Source organism: Psittacula echo (genome assembly GCF_963264785.1).
Source record: "Psittacula echo genome assembly, chromosome: 5".
Lineage (NCBI taxonomy): Eukaryota > Metazoa > Chordata > Aves > Psittaciformes > Psittacidae > Psittacula > Psittacula echo.
In genome coordinates, this window is record NC_137739.1 from 84,570,732 (window position 1) to 84,583,374 (window position 12,643).

The 12,643-nt window shown below is 38.1% G+C and overlaps 1 protein-coding gene across 1 annotated transcript in view; it reads right to left on the minus strand.

Moving 5' to 3' along the window:
* Window positions 1–270: 270 nt before the first annotated feature.
* The window catches only part of MYBPC3 (myosin binding protein C3), a gene marked incomplete at both ends in the record, with an annotated part of 57,218 nt that continues 44,845 nt past the window's right edge, over window positions 271–12,643 (minus strand). The window contains 6 exons of the mRNA XM_080618319.1: window positions 271–510; window positions 2,988–3,124; window positions 3,670–3,829; window positions 4,586–4,725; window positions 6,583–6,778; window positions 12,138–12,226. Coding sequence (XP_080474445.1) covers window positions 271–510; window positions 2,988–3,124; window positions 3,670–3,829; window positions 4,586–4,725; window positions 6,583–6,778; window positions 12,138–12,226 — 962 coding nt within the window. The remainder of the gene's footprint in view (window positions 511–2,987; window positions 3,125–3,669; window positions 3,830–4,585; window positions 4,726–6,582; window positions 6,779–12,137; window positions 12,227–12,643) is intronic.

Consider the following 12,643-nt stretch of genomic DNA (forward strand, 5'->3'; position numbering starts at 1 on the left):
ATTATCCACAATGCAGCATCTGTAGATAGACCTCTATTCCAGTGCCAAGAATCTTCTTGAGAAATACTGTTAGAAAAGTAATAATTATCCACCTTCAGACCTGTATTACGTAGCAAGTAACCTAATTCTAACCTGACATTTTAGAAAGAAAACCACAATCTTGCTGGTGCATGTACTTAACAAGCTTTTTACATACCACCAAAGAAGTCAGGGTTAGAGAAAGGGGAACTGTGATTTCTTTATTACTATTATTATTGTTATTGTTATCCATTATTCTTTCTTCATTGCAGTATTAGTGTTATCCATAAGATTCATCTGATTACCTCTGACATCCAGTCTGCACTCTATTTCAGCTTCACCACACTCATTAACAGCTTTACAGGTATAACAGCCACCATCAAAGGGAGTGGGTTTCCGGATCTCCAGGGTCAGCACACCCTGTTTACTGAACATGCGGTATTTGGCATCCCCAGAGATATCCATTTTGTTTTTGTACCAGAATATCTTTGGCTGAAGAACACAAAAGAAGAATTTTAAAATAGGAGGTAGAAAATAGAAGACCTTTGCCATCAAACATTTACGCATTATGAGGGCTATGTTACACACCAGTGTTAACAGTTTCTCAAGGAACCTCTCAGTCAGAACAAACTCATGAAACTAATAATTCAAACGCTTGGTGTTTTCTTTAACTCTGAAATAGCAGGTAGAGAATGTAGGTCTGTTCCCTATTTTATTGCAGTTTTTACAAAACCCTACAAACTGCCTACAAATAAATTCCCTCAGGATTTTATTTATTAAAATAAATTTGAATGCTTCAGGTATCTTACAGCAGGGGAATTGGACTGCACATTAGAGTAGAAGTGTCATAAAGGTCCATGGTTGTTTTGGGCTGGGAAAGGATTTTTCAAACGATTTAGCATATCTTTAGCAACTTAAGGAATCTCAGACCAAAGATCCTGTTGGATGAGCAATAGATGCTCTGTACCAATTGAAACTGTTGTGTTTTGTTTCAGAAACCTAAAAATGTACCTTTAAATTTTATAAACGAAATTTTGAAAAGGAAAAATCTGATATAAAGCCAACTGCATTTGTTTATTTCAAGCTCATTAATACCTATAGTGAAGAAATAGGCTTTAAAGAGTAGAAGACCAATCTCTCTCTTCCTCTGTTTTACTTTCAGATCTAATATCTTCTGTTTCTTCACCATAATAAAACTACTGCCCTGTTTTGTAGAGTGCTTTCAAACTACTGAATCAATTGTGTCTGACCTGTGATATAGATTCAGTGCATCCCAGTTACCATGCTTAATTTTCTTTAAAGATATCAGCTGGAGATTTTCCTGCCTCAACTTATTTGTTGCTTTTTCTATAGCCTCTTGATGTTTCTGGGTATATGTCTTTTATTTCAACACTGCTACCAGGGCATGAATATTGGCTCTGATTGAAGTAGTAACTTAACTTTTTCATGCCATATAGATCATATCTGACATATGCTTGCTAATCTATAGTTGTTCAGAATTGGAAAGCTCTACCGATAGAAGCCACTCTCTGTGGAGAAGACCTGTTCTAGTGTTGTGCCTTAGGTACAGAAACTTTCTGTTAAGGTTAATTTGGGCAACGCAAGTTCAGAAATGTATCTGGAAAAGCTGCTTTAAGAGCATTAGATGTACTGAAGGATGCATTTTTGTGCTTCAGAGTAGTGTGGAAGGAAGAACCAGTGTGCTCAGATTCAAAAGCCTGTGACTGCTGTATTTAACAGCTGTGAAATATGCAGTTTTCTTAGAATCTTAAAACCATGGAAACGGGATGAAGTTGGATACAGATGCACAGAAAGGTCAGTTAACCAATAGGGAATATCATTACTAACACTGTCATTTCATGATTAATCTTAGCTGGGGTAGCTCCTGGAGGATGGATTTTGCCTGGAGTTGCTGGTATTTCTTTTATAATGTTCTTGTTCTTTTGCAGCTATTTACTTGGGTATGCTGCCTTTTTATATTTGAGTTTTGCCTGGAGCTCTTTCAGAATCCAGTGGACTGCAGTAAATGGTTGCATTAAAACTATCTCTTTTGGAGGGGTGGTTTGAGGGGGTCTGTGGTGTAATTTAAACATCGAATATTTACCTTACATTATTTGCTGTGTGGCTATCAGATCCTTGTGCAGGCATGAGGAAGGGAGAGGAGCTGGAAATAAGCAGCCAGAAGGGGAAGGGAAAAGGAATACTGCATTTTTTGTGATTGTACTAATTTAAATTTATGACAAGGTTATGTCATAATATGGTAAATTCCTTCACTGCAGACAAAAAGCCTATTTCCCTTTTTTGAGAAACCTAAATTTAGCTCCTAGCTGATACAGTTTTTTCTGCTTGTTCCTGACTACAAAAATGTACATCTTTTCGTTCTCTTCAAAGAGACCTCAACAAATACATTTAGACTGAGAAAATATTCCTGAGACTGGAGAGAGAGGGAAGGGAAACAAAACCCCCAAAACCTCACATGACAGCAGGTCTTATTGTAGATAATCTTGTAAAATAGCTCAGACTCTCAAAAAGTTCTGTGGATGTACTGACATAACAGAAAAACTGGTGTTCCTGCACATTATTTGTGTCAGTGGAAGATGAGATTACATTAGCTGCTGTTTTCTTGAAAGACTGAAGAGAATATACATTGTCAGATGCTTTTTTGTTGTTGTTTAATGAGTAGATTTTATGTCCATGTGGTGCATTTTCAATGTTGTGGTGTTACCGTAAGCAGTGACTGTTCTTTCCTCTGTCTCCTTTACTGTATTGCCCACTGGTTCTGTGCACAGCCACCCAAATGCTTTCACTGGGCATTCTGGTTAAGCATCAGTTATGAATGAGGTGGGAAATAAAAAGCCTTTTTCTTAACACAGTCATGTTATACCCCAGTCACGCTGAACTGGCATGAATTCTAAGGCAGTATCTTGGCTTGTTGCAACAATATCAGTGACAGTTGATGTAATCTGTACCTTGGGGATTCCTCTTACAGCACAGCTGAGTGTGGTGTTGTATCCTGCAATCACTGAACGGTTTACTAAAGGGTGAGTGAATTTAGGAGATTCGGAGAAGTCGTGTTCTTTGTAAGTAGGTGGCTTATAAGTGGTGCCTGCAATTCAAAGAAACAAACTAGTAAGAACTGTGTTATCAGTTCTGTTGACTTGTGCGCAGTCTCTCAATTTGCCTGTATGATTTAAAGAAGCATCAAAGCTATGGCTTTTATGATACCACAAATCTTTAAATTCACTTCACTCTAAGACACATCTAATGTTTAATGCTTTAGTTAAAGTAAAAACTCCTGGCAGGCAAGGGGTTTCAGCTTCTGTTACAAATATGAAAGCCATATAGCTGCAGGGGAAGTCTTAAACTTTCAATCCTAGAATGTAAATATACCCCCCCAGTTGTATTATTTTAAGAAAATAACATATTTAATCACACAGTCTTCCTAAACTATTTTTGAACAGATGTTCATGTTAGTACAGGAGATCTGCCTAGATAAAGGCTCTTGATGCTAAAATACTTTGTAAGTGCTAGTTACTAAGTAATGACAATATCTCCAGTGGTCTGTCTAGTAATACTGTATTTTCCATTTACCAATGCATTACTTCTGATACTTAGCAGCTTTTGTGATCTCTGTTTTAAAGAATGTGTTACCTGTTTTTTGGATATAGGCAGGCTTTTTGGTGGTTGCAGCAGTTTCACTCAATCCACACAGATTTTCACTGAAGATTCGGAAAAAATACTCATTTCCCATAATCAGGTCTGACACTACACAGTTTGTGCGACGATAGTGATCAAACACCGTATACCATTCCTGTAACAAGACTACACTGTTTAGAAAGATGATATGAGAGGTCAGACATGGTGATAGTTGTGGTATGGGCAGATCCTTCTTGCTACAAGGAAATGATGAGTATTTAACACTAGCCTGAGAAATTAACATTATGTTGCTACTTATGAAGATCGGCTGATCTATTTTCTTACTGTATATGATAGATGTACATATCTATCAATGACTACTTGCATTTTTACAGAAAAAACCCACAACTCTTTACATTTTAGCCCTATTCATATCTAGGAAACCTGATACAAGATGCGTCCTCAGAAGGTGGCTACTTGATGGGGACTTCCATGAGAGAGATTTCCCAGTCTGACTGGCATACATACCTCTCCCAGTATATACCCTCATATCTGAACATCTGAATTCAAGTCTAACTCTTCCTCCCTCCCCCTCGGCTTTTCCCTGCTTGTATGAAAAATAGAACTCAAAATAAAAAATTTATAATTCTACCTTCTGAGTCGAGCTATCTGTCCAGCCACCACCAGAAACAGGAAGGCTAAGCCTCTTTTTATATTCTCTACTGGGCATTTTATACATTTCTATACTTAGCCTTTTACTTCTTTTTAGATTTTATTCTTTGATGTTTATCTGCCTCTGATCTGCCATAGGACACCTTGGACACACACAAATGGGTCACGAATCCAGCTCTTTTCCTCAAGTCTCTGCATTCCCAGAGCAGGCAGCTGTTTAAACTCCATACAAAGTCACTGACTCAGTGCTATTTCTTACCATTGTCTTTTTGTCAGCTTTCTGAACTGTGTAGCCCGAGATCTGTGCATTGCCATCGTCTTGTGGAGGTGACCACTCCAGGGCTGCATTAAATCCCCAAACATCTACAAGCTTTACATCATGTGGAGGACCAGGCTTGTCTGCAGGGGGGACATGAAAAAAAAGAAACAAATTTAGCTTCTTGTTCAAGATCTAAGAACTTTGTCATTTCCTCCCACGCAGGGAAGAAATAGAGCTTGGTAGTAATCTATAATTGTTCCACAGCAATACACTTCATTTATGTGAGGTTGAAGCTGTAAACAGGAATGTTGGGACATTTTCAAATGCCCTCTTAATACTCTTCTGAGTACTCTTCTGAAACCTATTGAGAAATAGGCAATGCAGTAGAATTAGTAACAGGAACCAGACAAATTCTTCCTTAAAATGGCATAAGAAGTTTGTGTTGCTGGGATGGATGTGATTAAATCTTTAACTACAGTTTTACTACTTGCTGTGTTACCTCAGTGCAATTTCTCAGCCCTTTAGGTACACTGAGAATAATATAAATAACAAAGTATTTATATGATAAAGTAAAATATATGTGTATATATTCCTCTCAGCTAAGAAAGGCTGGAATTTGGGAATATCCCCAATTTGTAAGGCTTTGTAAAGGACAGTCTTACAAAAGGTAGAGATAGATAGACAAATTTGCTAAATGGATGCCTTGTTTGCAGTAGTGTTTGTGTATGTGACAAACCCTTTCTCTTTTTGGACAGGCATTTTAAACAAAACTTATTTGTTCCCTTTTAGTTGAGCAAGCTGCCCAAGAAGTAAGAAGTTTAATACCTACCCTCCAACTCTGACTTGTATTAATCTCTGTGATAAGATCAGTTGCTTTTTTTAGGCATTCATTTTATATAGGAAATAACTCTTTGACAATGGCATATGTATGTGTTTTTATGCCTCTCTACAGTACCAAACAGTGGGTGAAAGACCTTTGATACAATGCTGTCAGAGCGGTGTGCTAGAATCTAGAGTCAGCAACCAGTTTCAGAAAGGTGCTTTAGTGTGTAGGGTGCACTACTCCCCTTTACCCGAGTCCTTTGGGATTACTTTGCTTTAGCTGCTATTTACTTGTTTTGCTGTGGCAGAACTGCAGCATCCTCTTGAGCAGCAGCAGCTGGTGGCATTAAAACATATTTGCTCCACTTTGTTACTCCTTTCTTGTTTGCTGTTGGCACCACCGCATATCCCCTCTGCCAACATTACTTTATAAAACTTGGAGCAGGATACAGTCAGTGTTATGTTTTTAATTCCAAAGCATTAAGGGTTATGTTTAAATACTCTTTTTGTGCCACAATACATGTTATAAGAATGTATTGATACATTGAAGGAAATTTGGGATGACAGTGTGAAAGTGTGGGGAAAGAGAAATAAAAACAGTCACGAAGAATGTTAAATAGAGCTGTGATAAGGAGGAATAGAAGAGTGCTGGCTCAACATTAATGAAATCTGAGTAGAGAAGATCTCATAAGATATCTTACAAAATCCCAAGGGAAGTTGCTGAAAATCTGGCCTTGAATTCCTTTAAAATGACACTAGGACAAACTAGAAATTGTATAATTGAGAATAAGCTTCCACTAAGCCTCAAGCTAACTAGACAGTCTTAACAGAGTAAGGCATTAAACCTGAATGTTCCAAATTCACAGGACTGTGTCTTGTCATTTCTAATTCTCAGAACAGTACAGGTGTATTAAAAAACAAATCTCTGAAGAGCTGTGGAACACACAGGTAATCCCCCTCCCTCCAAAAGTCTCTAGGACAGAGATAATTCCAAGATGGGAAATTATAGTGGGAAAATGAGGTGGTGTGCTGGCCCTGCTCTGGGCTTTGTTCTGGTCATCTGCTATCAACCGTTGCTGGTGAAGGGATTCTGAGGCAGCTGGATCTTTGGATTGCCTCTTTGGATTGGCTGCTGTTTTGTTTTATATGATATTTTGATGTTGTCAGGTTCTTACCTATGATTTGTATTGTTATTGCAACTTTATCAGTCATATTTTCTATTTGAAGAGTGATTTCATATGCTCCTGAGTGATGAAGCTCTGCCTTTCTGATAAAAAGGATTGTATCTGTGTTGCTGTTCCGAATTCCCACATCTTTGGAGTCTAGAGGTTGACCATCTTTCAACCAAATGATTTTGGGTCTTGGTTTACCCTGAAAAGAAAAAAAAAAAGTAATAATTATTATTTTTTAGGCTATCATAACTTTCCATTTTTCTTTTTTTTTCCTGTTCTTTAGTGATCTCTAAGTCTAGAAAGTCTAACTTAATTTCTTGAGTTGGGATAGTAAACTCTCTAAATACTGATTTAGTTAGAGAAGGGACTGAAGTTGTGTTGAGAACAAATCCAGAACAATATTCTCCTGCTGGTCTGGTCTCTTTACCAGGCATGTGTGAAGCCAGCAGCTGATCTGGCTTGCTTTGATTATTACTAAGTAACAGAATTCTTTAGTGTCTGAGGAGTTTATTAACTTTCTTTCCCTTCTCCCTTTCTTAAAACATTTGATTCTCTATCCTCGGGGATTTTTAAGATCTTTAAAGAAATTGTTATAAACTTGATGTCTTTGGATGTGAAACTTACTGTATAATTCCTTCTTTCTTTCTGCATTGCAAAAATTGTTTTGGTGACTGTCAACCTAAGCAATCAGTGTTGCTACACCCGTGGAAATGATTACATCTGTGGTTTACATCCCTGTCACTCAGCCATTTCCAGGAAAACTGTTAGATAATAGTTCTCCAAATACTGTTTGCGTACTGCTTCTACAGTACAGGTTCAACCAAGAATCCCAAGAGCAGAAAAGGGCCGTATCATATTTCTTAACTGTATTAATAGTCAATCTAGCAGAAAATAACTTGGAGGGGTTTTTTAAGTTTCTGCCAGATTAACATGGTGAAACAGTGCAGCACAGAGTTAGGTGAATGCCAGGAGTAGCTCAAATGGGTGGAGAGAGAAAATGAGACCATCCAAGCCAGCAGCCAGGCTGCCCTAGAACTCAAGTCTAAGGACATATATTGCCCTTCACCTCCAGTAAGCATCAGAGAAAACCCTCTAGAAGGCTCCTTAGCTCACTGGGTGTCTTTAACATGCCTTGTAAGACTATTTCCTACAGGGGGAAATAAGCATACTCAGAATCATGGTTTAGGTGCCTAAATGCAGGCAGAATAAAAAGAAATCATTGCACTTTGCTGCACTTTTGTTTCAGGTTTGTCTGGTGTTTGCTCAGTAAGTCTGTGGAGCATAATTTTATTTTTCTGTGGTATTAGAAAAAAAAACTTTTCTAATAAGAGTCAGGCCAAGATCTGTCCAAAAGAACACTTAAAGGACTTCTAAAACACCTAGGAAAGCTTTTCTTTAATTGATGTTCTTTTCTCCGGCATTGAAGTCATCAGTTGTATTGTAATTGATTTTACATCAGGGCTGTTAATACACCCTGAATGAGCAATGGGTTTGCATCTTTCATTTTCCCCATCTGGTAACTAATTTTCTTACTGCTTTCTGCCAAGAAGTACAGTCACCTCAGGCCTGTAGCGCTGAAATATTATATACCAAATTATTTTGTCAGTTGCAGTGTACCTTCAACCTGATTCCATGTCATACAACCTGTACAAATACTTGTTAGAGGAAGACAAGTCTTCCCTTCTTCAGCTAGAAGGTATAGTAGAAATTCTTGAACAAGTAAAAGGATGTGTTTTGGTGTTCTGAGGTGGTTTGGGTTTTTCCCATATCCATGTCTATTTATTGGTGAACTTGACAAGAATTGACGCTATCTTACTGTCCAAATAGGTTTCCAGACTGATTACAAGATTTAATAATTCTTGATGGATTGAGTAATGAGATGAGTCAAGGATCTGGCCCTAAGTATCTTGGCAAAAATGAGCATGAGAAACCATAGCATTATCTTTACTGTAAGACATATCTTGATTATAGATCAAGCTTTGGTACTGCTGGTGTTCTGGTGTGGTTGATCAGATATGTTCAGTCACAGCACCTCCTTTTTTGAGGTGCAATGAGTGCCAGTGAAAGGTTGCAAGTGTTCATAGTGTTGGTTTTCATATACTCATATTTATAGACTGTGAAAAGCATAAACAGATAGAAAGCATGTTCCTAATACATATCTCAGAGGATTGGATTTCTGCAATGTGTAATAGGTAATCCGAGAGAGAACAGTGATTGACAGTGGGTAAATAGCACATCAGAGAAAGTTCAGGGGGTTTATGGGAGGGGAAGAACGAATTGAAATGCTTTTACATATTTATATTCACACAAACATGATTGGCAAGATGACTGCTTAGCAATACTGTGAATTTTATCCCCTAATAGCATGGAATATCCCATCAATCATGTCTCCACATAGTTAATTTTGAAACAAGTGTGCTGATTCCCTTCATTTCAGCAGAGTGTCCCACCTGCTTAATGCACTCAACAGAAAAGGGGTTAGTGATAATGTTGTTCTTTTCCATATGGTTTAATCTAAAGATTTACAAATAGCATTTACCCCAGGATGCCTTGACAAGGCATGAAATAGAATTTAGCATTAAATGACACAGTAGTGACCTCAGATGTCACTGTCAGGGTGGCACAGGCACTGAAAAGGGGGAGACACTGACTTACGCTTTAGTTAGATAACGTGCTGCCTGCTCATGTTCCCGAGCTCATGGTTCACAGTAATTCCCATGTTTATGTAATTTGCTCCTATATTCTTTTTATAATTTGAAGATTATATTCATATCTACATAGTCTTTTTCTTCAAGAAATGGTCAGTGATTTAAGCTGTTTCAAAATGTAAAATGAAATATTCTCTTTGCTTTATTTTGGGTGAAGATCATCAGTTTTGCATATTTTAAGTAGCTTTTACAGTATTAAGAATTGTAGCTGGAGCTGGAATTCAACACTGTGACAAATTCCCTTTTAGAGACAAGAGTTTAGGCCATCACATGATTTGTCTGTCAGTCAGCTACTCTGATGTCAGATTAGCTTAGTATAGTTTTGAGAAACTGATAACAAGGTGAAATACCAAAACTTCAGTTAGAGGGAATGTTTTCACTGAGGGAAAGCCAAGAAAGACTTGGTCTTCATCCATTTTGCTTGGCAACAAGTGAATGATCAGGCAGGATAAGGGAAGCTGTGTATTAGTTACTGTATGTACTTTCTCCAGCCTGGAGAACTGAGGACATGTCACCTAGGGGAGCAAGGCAAATCTCTGGGAATATTGCAATGAGGCTGCTCTAATCAAAAGAGGTGGGTGGTTATGATGGGATGATATGGGGGTGTTGTTTTAACCCCAGCTGGCAGCTAAGCACCCTGTTGCTGGTGGCGTGAGAAGCAGAAAAGGCTTTGATGTTATGTAAGCACTGCTCACTAATAACTAAATGGTTCCTGAATTATCAACACCGTTTTCAGCATGAATCCAAAACATAGCCCTGTATTAGCTACTGTGCTGGAGAGGGACTCTTCATCAGGGACTGTAGTGATAGGACAAGGGGTAACAGGTTTAAACTTAAACAGGGGAAGTTCAGGTTAGATATAAGGAAGAAATTCTTTACTGTGAGGGTGGTGAGGCTGCCCAAAGAAGTGGTAAATGCTCCATCCCTGGCAGTGTTCAAGGCCAGGTTGGACAGAGCCGTAGGTGACATGGTCTGGTGTGAGGTGTCCCTGCCCATGGCAGGGGGGCTGGAACTGGATGACCTTAACGGCCTTTTCAACTCCAACCACTCTATGATTCTACGAAGAAAACTAACTCTAGTCTAGCCAAAACCAGCTGAAGGGGAAATAAGACACAAATCTATAAAGCACAAAACTGTGTCAGTTCCTCTGCTTATGGGACAGCATGTCAATTTGTGCAAATTTTCTTTGATTCAGACATCAAAGCCACAAGAATATCTGTTTATTTAATTTTTTAAGACTTTCACAACTTGGGAATATCAGATCTTGAATTTAGCATGTGGCTAGACCTCAGTGAAGGGGCCATTGTAGTAATTTTGGAGATAAGAAACATTAAAGAAAACAATAAGCATGTGGTTATGTCAAGGTAGTGCAGTCATGCAATTCAAGGCAGTTGCTCCATGTAATGGTTTGCAATTGTTTACTGATTAGATATATCTTTGTGGAAAAGTAACTTTTCATGTAACCCAGGCACCACAGGGAAGAAGACGTATTTTATATAGATTTTGCTCTTATATAGATTGTTTTTGTTTTCCTGATGGTACTGCCCAAACAAAAGACTACAGGTGTATATACTACACTAAGACTACAATGTGTGCATATACACCTCCCTTGCTGAAATGTTTTGCATATCTCCATCATCTTTTACATGAGAATTTCAAAGGTCTTCACTAATAAATCATTACATTTTCAAAAATGTCAACCCTGAACAGCAGAGAAATTTTAGTTTCTTCGATACTTTTAGTTTCTTCAATAAAAATGGGGATGAGATTAAATGACATAAGGATATAAGGAAGAAATTCTTTACTGAGAGGGTGGTGAGGCACTGGAATGGGTTGCCCAGGGAGGTTGTGAATGCTCCACCCTTGGCGGTGTTCAAGGCCAGGTTGGATGAGGCCTTGGGTGACATGGTTTAGTGTGGGGTGTCCCTGCCCATGGCAGGGGGGTTGGAACTGGATGATCTTAAGGTCCTTTCCAACCCTAACTATTCTAGGATTCTATATGTTTATTATTACTGAGGATATCTCTGTCAGAGCCAGCATCTGCAATTTGCAATCTCTTTTCCTGTGGCTAAGAAAACCTTTTCCTTTCCCATGCTAATTCTTGCACTGGATTGATATTAGTCTTGCATTTGAAAAAATGTATGTGGTCTTTTACAAATAGTCATTATAGCTGCTTATACAACTGTATATATATACAGTACAAAATGCAAGGACAAGATAACTGGTTAGGTCAGTCTGTGCATGTATTTCAGCCACTTTGTGCATGCCATCATGGCAGGTATAGTTACAATGCACTTTTGATAACCCTTGGCATGATGTGCTTTGCGCACCTTGAGCTCATGTACTTTAATATTCCAAATATTCTTTCTATACACACAGAATCTATATCAGGCCAATTCTTATACTCTGTTCAAGTACAAAGTCTAAATTTTTATAGTAAGCCTTTCAGAAATGAACTGGCTCCAGAAGAGTAGCTGGTTGAATTCTTATGCTTTTGTGTACTCTGTCTTTAAGATGCATCCTATAGTCAATAAGCAGGAACAGGCTTGCACTTACAGCACTTCCTTTCTCTTCCTCCCCAAAAGGAGGGATTATGAAAAGAATTGTGACTGAAAGAAGAGTGATTTTTTTTGTTTGTTTGATTCCTTTAATATTTGAGAGGATTTTTTAAATCAGCCATACTTATAATACTGCTTAAACACTGAAGAAATGGGAACTTGCATAAGGGAAACTATGGCAGGGGGGTTGGAACTAGATAATATTTGAGGTCCCTTCCAACCTAAACCATTCTGTGATTTTATGAAGCTACTTCAGGTAAGAACTGAGAAATAAATAGAAACCAATACATACCTGAAAAGGGATCACAATATTGATTGTCTCACTCACTTTCTTCACCAGAGTCTGCCTGAGATGACGTGGCAACCAGATTTTGGGGCGCTCTGCAGTTAAGCATTAGTACATTAAACACAAAGCTTTTGATAATTTGAAATATTACTTATAACACAGGTGACTTCCATTGGATGTAATCTTTTTATCTGGACTTCGTTTCTTTGGAGAACTTTATCAGTTCAGTGGAAAGGATGGCACAAAGGGTGTGTGAGAGAAAAAAGTGATTATAGACTATAGACTATTATAGACTACATCTATTGCTGTATTGATACTGCAGCTCTTTGTGAATTGCATTTGGAGATGTTTATGGACTTATAAAGTAGAGCAATCTGTGGATTTCCTTCACCTTTCTACAGTCATTTAGTTCTTTGTTAATGTGGAAGAAATGGAGTCTCATTGTAGCAGCCTATTTTTCGTTAGCAAAAAGAGGACCTCAGTGGATGTGTTTTCGTCTAGACCCTGCTTTC